Below are 13,113 nucleotides of genomic sequence, written 5' to 3' on the forward strand. Positions count from 1 at the left end.
CAGAATTTACTACTACTCTTAAATAACTTGTTTTAAACTACGGTACCACCAGAGTTTCTTTCTTTTTTTCTTTTGGACCCCTCAGGCAGGGAAGTTTAAGACTTTCACTTCTAAGCACTGGGTTTGTTTTCTGTCAGTGTTTTACTGCCTCTGAGCTGCTAATTAGCTGCTAATTGTTACCCTGAAGGTAGACTTTGCAAAGGAATAAAACGCTTAGGTTAAGGGTTATAGACTTGGCAGCGCTTTGTGAAAAACACATACAGATATCTATTTTTCCACTGTGAAACTGTAAAAATCAAACAGACGATCTTTGAATTAAAACAAAATTCAAAAGCTAGAAAAATGTTCTGCAGAACCCACGTAAACACAGAGAGAACATGAAAACACAGAAAAGCCCTAAACTGGTTTCAAACCCTGGACTGTGAGGCGACAGTGCCAACCACCTCACCGCTGTGCCGCCCCCACCTCTAAACCCCATCATGAAGTGGTGGTGCTCCCCCCCCTCTGAGTGATGGATGTGTGAGGCTGTGAATAATTGCAGGGAGGGGAAGAGAACGCCCCCCCCCCCCCCCTTTTTTTTTTTTTTAAACCACCTTGTGTTTCTCCTGAGGGCCGCTGCCGGCTGTGTGGGCCGACTTTTTGACTGAGGATCAGAACTGAGGCTGTTTTTGTCATGCTCTGTGGTGGTCACTGAAAACACATGATGCCCTCTCTGTAACCACACAAAAATAATTCTGAGTCATTCAACATCATATATCAAACGATATCATTTAATTAGTCAACACAGGATCCATTAAGTGCAGTTATTAATGAGTGGCAGTCATGGCAGTGAAGAAAGACCTGAGTGTTTAAATACTCGCCTCTCATATGTGATCTCCCACTAAAGCAGTTTATTTCTAACTTTCTAACCACGTCCGATTGGCTGCAGTGTGTTGAACTGGGTCAAATTAAATGTGACTGAATTACTGACTTTACTGTACTTGCATTTAAAAAGATAATTTAAATGCATTTCAGTGGCAAAGAGTGAGACGACCAATACTTGAAACCAGATCACTGACGCAGTCGTTGCCCTCCATGACAGAGCCGACTGCAGACTTTTTACAGGCAGGTTTTCAGGCTCATAAAGGTCGTATTTTTGATACCCTGAAGTTAGACTTTGGGTGGAGGATCATTTTAACACAGAGTCGAAGTCCTGCCCAGCTGCCGCAGTACGTGGCATGGTTCACAATGATCTCTGACACCCACACACATTTCTCCTGCAGGTCCCCCAAAATCACCAAAGCGGTCTCGGTGCAGACCCTCATAAAACATGTAACATGCCAGCACCTCCACCCATACACAGAAAGGTTCGCTTCATGGTGTGTTTGAGAGAGAGAGGGAGGAAGAAGAGCTATAAATCGCAAGCTGGCACTTTCAGGCGAGGCAGGAAGCTTCTCTCACTGGATTTAGGGATTGTGGGTAATCAGATCCAGTCAGGGGGAGGCGAATGAAACAGAAGCTGGTGAAGGAGGAGGAGGAAGAGGCCAGCTCTATAACACAAGGCCATCTGCTCATTAATGCTCATAAATGCCACTCTGCATTTTCAATTATGCGGGTACCTGCCTACATCGAGCCACATTGTTTTAATGGAAGCCCCCCCTTTGAGCTGGTGCTGCAGATTTCAGCAAAAATGCCCTCCCCACCGCCAGCAAAGAAAATCCTGGAAAACCTCCAAACGCTCGCTGTGCACAGAAGATGCCACCATGGCAGGTTTAAGTTTGTATAATAAAGCAATAAACCAGAGATGCAGACCTCTAATTCACATTTTATTAGCTAATTCTCTCCATTTCTTATGAACCTGATTTCTTTGTTGGCTCAGTAGCATTCTTACAACTTTAGTGTTGCAGAATAAGCCATGCCTTCATCAGAGAATTGTATTAACCACGCCCTAAATCTAAATATATATACGTCTATATCTAAATCTAAATGGAACACGAACAGGTGACTTCTATAAATTCAATCCTTGTACAGTATTTGGGACTTGCATGTATGGAGGTTACTGCCGGGACAGGACTTGACTGACCTGCAGTAAACACTGACCTTGACCCTGTCCGGCTCTACTGGGATGAACTTGGAATGCAGACTGTGAAACACCTTACCACACAGTAGAAGTGATGGACCTCATTAATGCTGTGGATGAGACCAAGCCTTTGCAGGCAGGTTCCAACATGTGAATGAAAGATTAAAGGCAGAAGAGTGGAGGCTGTTAGAGCAGCTCACTAACACTCATGTTATTGGTTCAACATTTACAAATGGTCATATTAAGCAGACAGCCAGGGTGTTTGAACACTGTAATAATCGACAGTCAGAACAAGTTTGTCATTTAAGAACAAAACAAAAGCTAGCACACTCATGCCTGAAGCTTCAATACAATCAAACTTTTTCATTTGCAAACTTTGGCTTGTTGGGCTGCTTTTTTTATGGCTAGAAAGGCTCGAATTTTTAAATTGCAAAGCTGTCGAGGTGTTTTTCTGCCCAGCCTACAGGTTCCCTCCCCCAGCAGTTTGTTTCTGACCTCCTGACCCATAGGTGGGTGCCGGGTCAAACCCAATAGTCTCCAGCCTTGTTAATTATTCAGGCATGTGGGGGTCACAAAAGCCCTGCAGCAAAGCCTTATGAAAACATACCTGAGAGGGTTTCTCTTGGGATTCAGCAGGATTTCTCTGTTTCGCCTGCTTTGAGTGTCTGACACATAATTTGTGACCAAAGGAAGGAATGGATCACAGCAAAGGAAGAGAGCCTGGTGGAGCGGAAACATAACTAACTGTGCAGATTTAAGTGTAACATGAGACGAGCAGTTTTCTAAATGTGAAATTTTATGGTGTTTGCGTTTTATCAGTGTTTACATGTAGAAATAAGCATCAGTGCCTTTTCATGAGTTTCACGTTAAATAATGACGCATCCCAGGTAACTTAAAATACTCGTGAGATCCTGTTAAAGATGCTCTAAAAGCTGGGGGAGGTTTTAATCATTCTTCACCATCTGTGGGGGACATCCAGACAGGACTGGTGACCTGATCCTGGATGCTGTGGAGGAGGTTGGTGTCACATGGAAGTAAAGGCTGTTGCAAACACTGGTAGGGTAAGAGGCGGTGCTGCTATAGGGGGCATTAGTGCCTGAAGAAAAACACCTTGAACTCAGTCCATTGTTGGATAAGTAAGCAGCAGAGACTGGATCAGCACAGCTGTCTGGGCTCAGATTGAAAACTCCAGCTGTGGGTATTTTGACATTAGTCTGACGCTGGGCTGGAAGAAAAAGGTCTAATCCCTTATACAGGGTTAGATTTTTAGCACGAGTCGCACTTCAGTCTAAGCTCAGGCTTAGCTGCACTTCACTCTGATAATCAGACTAAACTTTCTGAGTTAAGCCCCGCTCCCACTGCAACATCTGCAGACGTCTGGTCAGCCTATCATCACGTCTCTTATCTAATCTCAAACTGTTCACACACAAGAAAGCACTCAGCCAAACAGCACAGTGTAAATATGCAAAAGTTTGTGTTCATACATAGACTGTGTAGTGCAGGAAATGGCTTTGTCTTCATATACGTTCTATTAATACAGTGTTCTCACACCTTTCCCCCGTCACACATCACCAGCAGCCTCTTTTATCAACTTTAGCAACTTTTGGTCTGAGATTTCATTTTGTTTGGATGTCGTGAGCTGTAAGGATCCAGTGTGATCAGTGTTATTGGATGCTGCCATTTATAAATTACCCACAATTTTATGTAATGAATGATGCATTTGTTTTTAATTGGCCGATTATCAACTCCAAATGGTAATCATGTGTTTTTGGAGTTTCTAACAAGTATTTCTTTCTTGAAAAATGCATTTTTTTTTCATGCAATAACCTGTATACCTTTATCACTCGCACGTCTACACTTCTTATCATTTTATAGTGTGCAATGTTGCAGTAATCTAAAACAGGAGGCTTTGTGTCATGAAGATGAAGGAGGTCCTCACCTGTTTATAAATCTGTGTATTGAGGAAGAACAGAGACTCGCTAAAGACAATAAAACAAAATATTTCCCTCTAAGTGTTTTAGTTTTTATATTTCTGGCTGCACATTATTTCTTATTTTAATTCTCGATTTTTACATGTTTAAAGTGACAAAAAATGTGAAGTGTAGTTAATTCAGCATTGTCTTAAGAATTCATAGTATGATTTACTAAAATGTGCTAGTAGGTCAGTTAATATTTGCTTTACTGTCAACATGTTGGTTAAAGGAATGCAAATGTTCCAGATCCTCTGGACACCCCTAACTTACACAGCAGATTAGAAACAACAATAAAACAATAAATATAGAGTGTGAGACCATCTGAACGTCCCATGATGCAATGTGGTCTAGTTATTTACTGTAAAAGGGTTAATAGGCATAGACAGGGTGAGATATAATCAAGTATCTGTTGAACTCACAGAAGTGTGTAAGTGTGTAGGACATGACGTGCAGAGGTGCCCGTCGAACCTTACAAGGTGCATTCCACACCAGCTCGACAAGTAATTTAATCTTAATCTTCTTTTATGAAAACAGCTTCTATCGGTCGATGAGAACATTTCACCTTTTTGTCCCAGTGAAAAGAGCCAGTACATTTCCCAGATTCAATTACTTGTGTAGACAGATTTTTTTTCTCTTCTCTCTTTGCGTGTCGCTCCTCATCTCGGTTTCTCTTCCCTGCTCAGAAACTCTTTCACTCTCTAGCAGAAACTGAGGCTCTTTGCCTCAGTACAAAGAGTCTGAGTGAGGTCCAGAGCTGTGGAGGCAGTTCGTCCAACACAATCAGTCGCCTGGCTGCAGACTCCCTCCTTCCTGCCTGTGGGGGGGCTTTTGCCTTGGGTGGCAACAACACGGGGGGAGCCAGGGATTAGTACAAAAGCAGGGTGCTGTATAGCTCCGTGTGTGTGTGTGTGTGTGTGTGTGTGTGTGTGTGTGTGTGTGTGTGTGTGTGTGTGTGTGCACCTGTTTAGGCATCTTTGTGGGTGTGTGGGTGGGTGTGTGTGTGGCTCTCTGCCAGAAGTCTTTTAGGTGACTTGCGTTTAACAGGCCTTTTCTGATTGGCCCATTTGTGTAGAAGAAGTTATTCAAATGAGTCACATGTGAAAGCCTTTAAAGTTTGACCTGCTGCTGGTGAGACGCACTGCTGAGATCTGCCGTTTGAATCACAAAAATTTCATTTTCCACCTTTTTTAACTTCAGTCTCTTCTGTCATAACATCGACACTCATGCGCTGCCTGTTCATGTCAGAAGTTATTGCAAGTCACCCAGAGAGTTTATGTTATCTCCAGTCCTGTTCTGTGTCCATCAGGAATGTGACACTGACTTTAAGGATGTGGCCTCTCCTGCTACAAGTTCAACTTTATTTATAAAACTCTGCAAAAGCAAGCAGTGTTTCCCAAAGCACTGTCCAAGAGACAATGACAAGGCTGTCAAAGCTCTGCTTTTTAAGATGACCCACAAATAGGTTCTCTCACTACTTTGTTGAGGCAGTTTCACATAAATAAGGTTTAAACATTATTTCTAGTTGTACATTTCATCAACTAAAACGCTGTAACCCAAACCATAAACTTTTCCTAAAACCAACAAAGACTTTTTAAATGCCAACAATAAAAGTAAAATTAAAAGCATTAAGGTCCAAAAAGTGAAGGTTGCTATGAAGTTTATGCTCTAAATAATTTGAATTTAAAATACTTTAAATTTATAGATCCAAAATATGCATTAAATGCATGTTAAAGGGATTTTATCCCTAAGCTGATAATCACTCATAATATTTGTAATAGAAAGTTAAATATCTGAATAATGTTTTGCAGTCTTTAGATGTAAATGAGATGGTATCTTTCCACTTTCCCACATACAAAGTCATCTGCAGACATGTCGAATAAAAGAGAAGTTCAGCAGGATGGCTGTCAGATCACCTGGTGTAGTTGTCGGGTAACAAAGAACATTTGTGCGTTATCAGTGGTAGGCGAGGTGATGTAAAGAGCATGAATGTTTTTCATGGTGCTGTGACTGTGTGGTATGTCCATCAGGCCTCTGAACCACCATAATGCCTCGAGAGGACGATCTGTTGTAATGCAACCCTGTCCATATGTTTCCCACTGCCTCTCTTCAAGTGGAATTTCCTCAATTTGCTGCCAGCGTCATTATATAAAGCATGCATCCAATTAGTTTCCAAGGTGTTGTAATATTTCTGTAGTATCTGCTTGGATTGTGGGCTTATGAGCAGAGGACTTTAGTCGACCTTTAAGTCTTTGCCTCTTCGGTAATGTGCAGATTCTGAGAGGATTATTTTAAATGAAGGAAAGAAAGTCGGTTACAGATGATCATAATGTGAAAAATAATTTTTTGATATATCAGTTATTTAGTTAACAAAGTTAAAGCAGATGTATTCACTTCGAAGTATTCAACAGTGTCAAAGTTTTATACCAAAAAAAGATTAAATTCCCAATTCTTTGTGCCAAAACTGACTCCGCCCCCCAGAGCTGTTGCTGATTGACCTTTTTCTAGTCAGCTAACAAGTTTAATGGGCTGTTTTAATGCACATAAGATCCAAGTTACAACATCCTTGTACTGAACTCTCAGCCTGACTTATGTTAGATGAGCTAGAAAAACAATAAAAAATGAAAAAGAAGAACGTTACTGTAGCTGAACTAAGGCTAAAAAAATATCCATGAATGTTTTTAGTCCCATCCTTAGTTTCTTTCAGGCTTTTTTCTCCTCCCTGCATACAAACCAGAACACAGAAACACGTCTGTTCAGTGGTGAAGGAGCTACCAGCAGGAAAAACCACATGTCAAACACTGTGATCTCTCTGAGGGGAGTCACCCAGCCATTATCCAAATGAAGAGTTTTCTTCCTAAATAAAGTCCCATCTACTGTCACCAAATGTTTGCAGATGTGAGAGAAACTCTCATTTAAAAAAAAGGATGTTTTGAGGTGTCGTAAACAGGATTTCATAACAAAGGCAAACAAGCGTGCTGTGGTGCTTCCTCCTCGGGGGTTAGGTCACATAGCAATTTCGGCCCGCAGACATTTAATTAAGGCTCCCACCCAACAAAAACACATTGAAGATATGTTGAAGATAATGGTTTTCACATTATTTTCACTCAAATCTAGAAGCAATCTTGTAACTCAGGGGTCATCTTGGAAATGCCTCTGGGCATCTATCTACTGCCTAAATGAACAGAGAGGAAGCCAGAGCTTTCATTTCCATGTTCAGTGGGACGCAAACACTGCGTGAGTCACCAGTCAAATCAGATCTTTTTTTTTTAAAGGCAGCTTAAAAGGTTTGATTAATTTTTCTTTGAATAAAGTTTAAAAGTTTCATCACATTCTGATTTAATTATTCAGCCCAGATCTCCAGCTCATCCCACCAAACTAAGTAAAATGATAAGTATTCTCGCCTATATCTTTATATTGATTTAAAAGTAAAGATGCCAGCAACCCATAGACTGTATATAAAAGATGGATGTAGCCACGGTGCCATCCCACAGTTTTGAAGCCCCTAACTGAGCTTTTCCATTTTAGCTTCGCTGACATTCAGATATCACAAAGGGACACTTCTTACTTATAAAGTGTCAGTTTTTCAGTCAAAAGATTGGCCAGCTGCTTTATTATCCCCATGGATGCTGATGGGAGCAAATCATGATCCAAATTATCCTGATATGTCATTCACAGATCCAGCCCATAAACTCATCAGTGTTTACTGAGGTCACAGTAAATAACTGAGGGTCATTTTTCCATAGACTTCTATGCATTTACTTCTTTTTGCATCCAGAGGTGTCGCCCCCCGTTTGTCATCTCTATAAGTGCAGGTTTAGGTCAATTCTACATTTATTTCACAGACTTGCAAGCTGCATCCGTCTTTTACCTACCAGTAGCATATTTATAAATTGAGCTATTTGTATATATCAGAACTATTTTGTTATATTTTGTAAGTTGGAGCAACTGTAACTACATAATTTCCTCAGGGATTAATAAAATATTCTGCTGGTGATTCTGACTTGCATGGATTTCTTTTCAGTCTACTTAGCACGCTCTGATGTTTCCTGACAGTATCACTGGTACGCTTCCTTCGAACCTATTTTCTCCCAGGCTTCCAGAAAAGGTCAGAGGAGCTGTTACTGCTGTAGTTGTCTTACTTATGACCACTAAGTGTAACTTCTTACAGGTCTTTAGTGTGTCTGTTGAATAATGTATTTTGGGGGGGAGTAATCTAACAGTCGGGGGTTGCTCTCGGTGTCTATGTTTTCAGGGTTGATTATTAACGTGACTCGCCTGAACCTCACACTGTTTGGCTGTGGGTTGCCAGGTTCACGTTAAATGTCACTGTGATGTGCGTGAGGGTATCCTGCTGTGTTTGACAAGAAAGTTGTGTTACCGATTACAGCAGTAGAGGTGCAGCTGGACATTATGTTGGGTGATTCTACACCCCTTTCTGTCCATTTCTGTCAGTCGTGTTGTGTTTAATGTACCTCAGGCATCTGATAAATGTCACCAGGTTATTCAAGTGAAAACTTCTAGAATCCGTGTGTGTGTGTGTGTGTGTGTGTGTGTGTGTGTGTGTGTGAGAACCAAGTCTGTAGTGGGATGAAAGTGATTGTGGTTCAGGCAGATGAAGCTTGTCAGGGGGTTTGACTTGCAAAAATCATAGTCATCAGCACAGCGCGTGGAGAGTGGCTGTTTTAAGCTCTGAGTGTGTGGAGTTTGCTGCCCCATATACACACAGCCCCTGCCTGTAGAATAAAGTGGGGTTATTATAAAGGACTGTAGCTGTTGAATGACTATCCATGACTAAATGATGCTTTTTCTCTATTTATAGAATAAAACTTAATCATTGTTGCAATGGTCATTCAATTGTGTGCTTCATTGTGGCTGCTGTATCCTTACAGGGCATGAGCTTGCTGCATTTCAGTTTTATCGACCCTCTGTGCTCACCGATCAGTGAGAATAGATTTCCCTGATCTGGTCGCCTGAAGCACACAGTTCTGTCTTTGAGCAGAGAGGTCAAACCCACCTGTTCTGTTTGATTCTCTGTGTTAATCATCCAAAGCTGCTCTAGTAGAGTGTATGAATAAAAATGTGGGGCTAGAAAAAGCAAAAGGAGCTATTCTTAACTATTAGTTTTTGCTGTTTTGTTTCCCACATGAATCAGGTTTTTCATCCCGTCATGCTTCATGCCTCCCGTGGCTTTATGTCACTTCTTATTTTTATGATATTGACTTTCACGTGTGATTTGATTCATTGACCGGTTTCAATATAAGAGCCAGGGATCCTAAGTCAGTTAGCAGTGCCCAGTGCGCCATCTAGTGGTTGGGTTTTGAATATTTCCCCAGAACATCTCGATGCCATGAGCTGTGTGTGAAACGCTAATATTAAATTTAACATATAACCAAAACTATAAGTGTGATTTGAAACCTGCTAAAGAAATCCATTAAATCAATCTTCTTATGACATCACTGCTTAATTTCTGAGGCATCTTCATGATTGTGTTTATTTTTCTTTCCTTTCCCTCAGTGGAGAGAGCGGCGCTGGTAAAACAGAAAGCACCAAACTGATCCTGAAGTTCCTGTCAGCAATGAGCCAACACTCGCTGGAAGTATCATCCCGAGACAAGACGTCACATGTGGAGGAGGCACTGCTGGAGAGCAGGTAAATTACACCTATCATTACAAATTAACTCCATAGTGCTATGGGGTAATGGCTCAATTGCTTTCCTGGTTAATGATCACGTCCTTTCTTCACTCTAAAGTCCCATCATGGAGGCCTTTGGGAACGCCAAGACTGTGTACAACAACAACTCCAGCCGATTTGGGAAGTTCGTCCAGCTGCATGTCAGCCAGAAAGGCAACATCCAGGGAGGCAAAATTGTCGACTGTATCCTTTAAAACCAACTTGATGTTAAGTGGCCTACGCTTCCTTTCCCTGCTCATTTCCTGCGCAGGCTTAGCATTAAAGGAGGCCATGCTGTAAGGGGTTAGCAAAATTGCTGTCAAGGGTAAAAATACAGCAAGCAAGAGAGAGCCACAGCTTCCTGTTCATTTATTAGCACAAATCCTTCATTAGGAGCACGAGGATTGTAACATTAAAATAAAACTGATTTGACTGTTTTTTTTGATGATGTTATTCCTTCATCTTTATTTATGTGTTTATGTGTTCACATGTGTTTTGAAAGTTTATTTTAAAGTCCAGCTACAATTCATGCAACGTTTAGCTAGCTGGTAAACACAGAATTGAAATTTTAATACATTTTAATGCTGGTCTTTGCTTAAGTTGTCCTATTTGAACATTTCTGCAGAATTCTGTTAGCAGTTTTGTGCGTGCAGGCTTTTTTTGACTGTTTTGTTCCTTGACACTTGACACTTTTGTGGCTGCAGACCTCTTAGAAAAGGTGAGTGTTCTTCTTCCTTCCTCCCACCAAATCTGTGATTAGGGTTGAATCAGGAGTGCTGGAGGCTGCTGGTTTTCACTTCACATTTTCACTTTGTGAAATACGTTTGTAAAGAAGGGAGGTGCAAGCAGCTCCATGGAGTTTTTGTTATCTTGTTGTAAAAGCACACCATCTTTGGGTTCAGTTTTAGAAGTTTAAACTAACTAAGGCTGCTGTTCTGTGTGTTTGGTCAAATGTGAAAATTAGCATTAGTTTTGATGTGAAGATGTATATTAACTCTCCTCTTCCTCTGCAGAACCGAGTGGTCAGGCAGAACCCAGGGGAGAGAAACTACCACATTTTCTACGCCATATTAGCAGGAACCAACAACCAGCAGAGAGGTGAATGATGGGAAAACACCATCGTTTAATTTAATAAGCATTTAAGTAGGAAGGTTAACACAGATGAAGTTATGAGTCAGTGCAAACAGACTTCAGGCACAGAAAGAGCAGAAAGCTAACGTGGTTCAAATGTGTCATAGATGTTGTAATTAGTGTGTTTCTGTGTGTCTGCAGAGGCGTTCGGGTTGACCCATCCTGACAGCTATCACTACCTGAGACAGTCCAGCTGCCAGGATGACAAAACCATCAACGACAAGGGCACTTTTCAGGATGTTCTGGTGCGCGTGATTATGTTGCATTTACTGATTTAAGGCTAAAAGTAACAGTTATTTGCACTTTACTGTGTGTGCTGTGTTCCAAAACATTTGGTTTTGGTCAAATTTAAAATGTGGCAAAAACTTAGAATGCACAGACTGCACATACTTTTCCTTTTCCCTCATAGTTTGACATAAATGATATTTCTGTATGCTACTCATGATTCATAATCACAAGTCAGAGTAAGAAACTTTTGATCCTGGTGACTGAAAGCTGAAATCACTGCTGCCAAACCAAAGCATCAGACTTATGGCTTTAAATCAGTCCAAACCTCAAAGAACGCCCTAAAGTCTTTACAGCTTCTCAGGACGGATTGTTTCTAACAGCAACTTCCACCCAAAAGAAATAAAATCAGCTGGTGAGAATTTAAACATGAGGCCACCAGAGGCGACCTGAGGTTTTCATCCGTTCTTTTCTCCTTGTGTGTTTGCGGTTCCCAGAACGCCATGCGAACGATGCAATTTACAGAGGAGAACATCAACGAGATCCTGCGCCTCCTGGCTGGGATCCTCCACACAGGAAACATTGAGTTCGTGACGGCCGGAGGGGCTCAGATTTCCTCCAAATCAGGTAGTTTACCCTTCCCCTCCACACATTTTTCTTCATATGGTTACAATGAACTTTGGCGAGCTAATTATGGTCCTACAAACACATAAGTCTGGCACTGTTGTCAACAAAGTAGTTCTCATGATTAAACTTAACCACGTCTGAAACAAAGAACTTTTTTTTTTTACTCACAAACAAAATGTTTAAAGTGTTTGTTTGGGAAGATTAGAACTAAATACTTCCACAGCTTGTCATTAGTTTGGTTTCACTTTCCTTGAAAACTTTTCATTCAGAGTAAAATATTCAGACTTCAGGGCACAAACAAACCCAGGATCTAAGCTGTTATTAACATTGTCTCAGCATGTTAAAACTTTAATTTCTGACTGTTTTAAACTTTCATCTGCTTTCACTGTGACTTCACCTTTGGGTTGATTAAAGGCTAATGCATTTCAAGGTCAAAAGCCAAATGGAAAGGATGCTGACGACAGTGATCATGGTGTGAATGAGGACCAGTTAAATAAACACGATGTCTGGTTTCGTGGTTTCCTCCACTTAAAATGACATTTTACGTCCAAAGTCGTTAACGGTGTGTTTCATTTGTTGGCAGCACTCAGCTGGACATCTGAACTCTTGGGGCTGAACTCGGATCAGGTTGCCGAGGTCCTGACGCACCGGTCCATGATCCTCAGGGGCGAGGAGATCTCCACACCACTAACTGTGGAACAGGTCAGTTGTACTTTAAACATCCCAGATCAAAGCCATCCCACCAAATAAAAATGGCTACAGATAAAAAATAACAGCCATGTTTTGATTATAATGGTCCTTCCTTGTTGGGCCTCTAATGCATGTGAGGCCAAATCAAACTGAATCTCAACACCTTGCCACAGCCATGAGTACACTGATACAAAGCAGAGTTAGCAGTGAAGGTGATAAATATGAGATGGAAGGAAAAACCTAACGCTTGACTCAAGGAAAATGACATCATTAATTAACCATTAACAGTATTTGTCAAGAAGAAGTTTAGTTCGAATGTTTGTTCAGGAAAAACTGGCTTTGCTGTTCTTTGGTGACAAATGCAGTAGGACCAGTTCTTATTGGTTGAAAGAGCTTAATAATATTCATGGAATCAGGTGGAAAATCTACATATTATAAACACAGATAAATATGTGCAACAGAGATTAAAAAAAAATATCCTGACTTTCACATCGTGAGTAGTCATACTATCTACTGCATCCATCCCATAATGCATCTCCACATTTAAACCTTCAACCTCACAGAGAACAATTCTTCACTAATTTTAGCCTGAAGCAGGTTCCGGCTGTTTAAAGTGAAGGCAAAACAAAACACACCCAAAACCCAAACAGTGTTCGAGCTTTCCGGCTATTCTCTGCTGTTATTGCTTTGTGATGAATGAGGCCTTTGGGGGGCTGAACTTATTTCCTCAGTTCATCA

The 13,113-nt window shown here is 41.1% G+C and overlaps 1 protein-coding gene across 1 annotated transcript in view; it reads left to right on the forward strand.

The window, feature by feature from the left end:
• myo10 (myosin X) overlaps nucleotides 1-13,113 on the forward strand; it is a 131,757-nt gene that overhangs the window by 79,408 nt on the left and 39,236 nt on the right. The window contains exons 5-11 of the mRNA XM_082514315.1: nucleotides 9,547-9,681; nucleotides 9,782-9,906; nucleotides 10,407-10,420; nucleotides 10,716-10,800; nucleotides 10,975-11,078; nucleotides 11,556-11,685; nucleotides 12,269-12,387. Of these exons, the coding sequence (XP_082370441.1) occupies nucleotides 9,547-9,681; nucleotides 9,782-9,906; nucleotides 10,407-10,420; nucleotides 10,716-10,800; nucleotides 10,975-11,078; nucleotides 11,556-11,685; nucleotides 12,269-12,387 (712 nt within the window). The remainder of the gene's footprint in view (nucleotides 1-9,546; nucleotides 9,682-9,781; nucleotides 9,907-10,406; nucleotides 10,421-10,715; nucleotides 10,801-10,974; nucleotides 11,079-11,555; nucleotides 11,686-12,268; nucleotides 12,388-13,113) is intronic.

The sequence above is a fragment of the Aulonocara stuartgranti genome, assembly GCF_965226115.1.
Source record: "Aulonocara stuartgranti genome assembly, chromosome: 18".
Lineage (NCBI taxonomy): Eukaryota > Metazoa > Chordata > Actinopteri > Cichliformes > Cichlidae > Aulonocara > Aulonocara stuartgranti.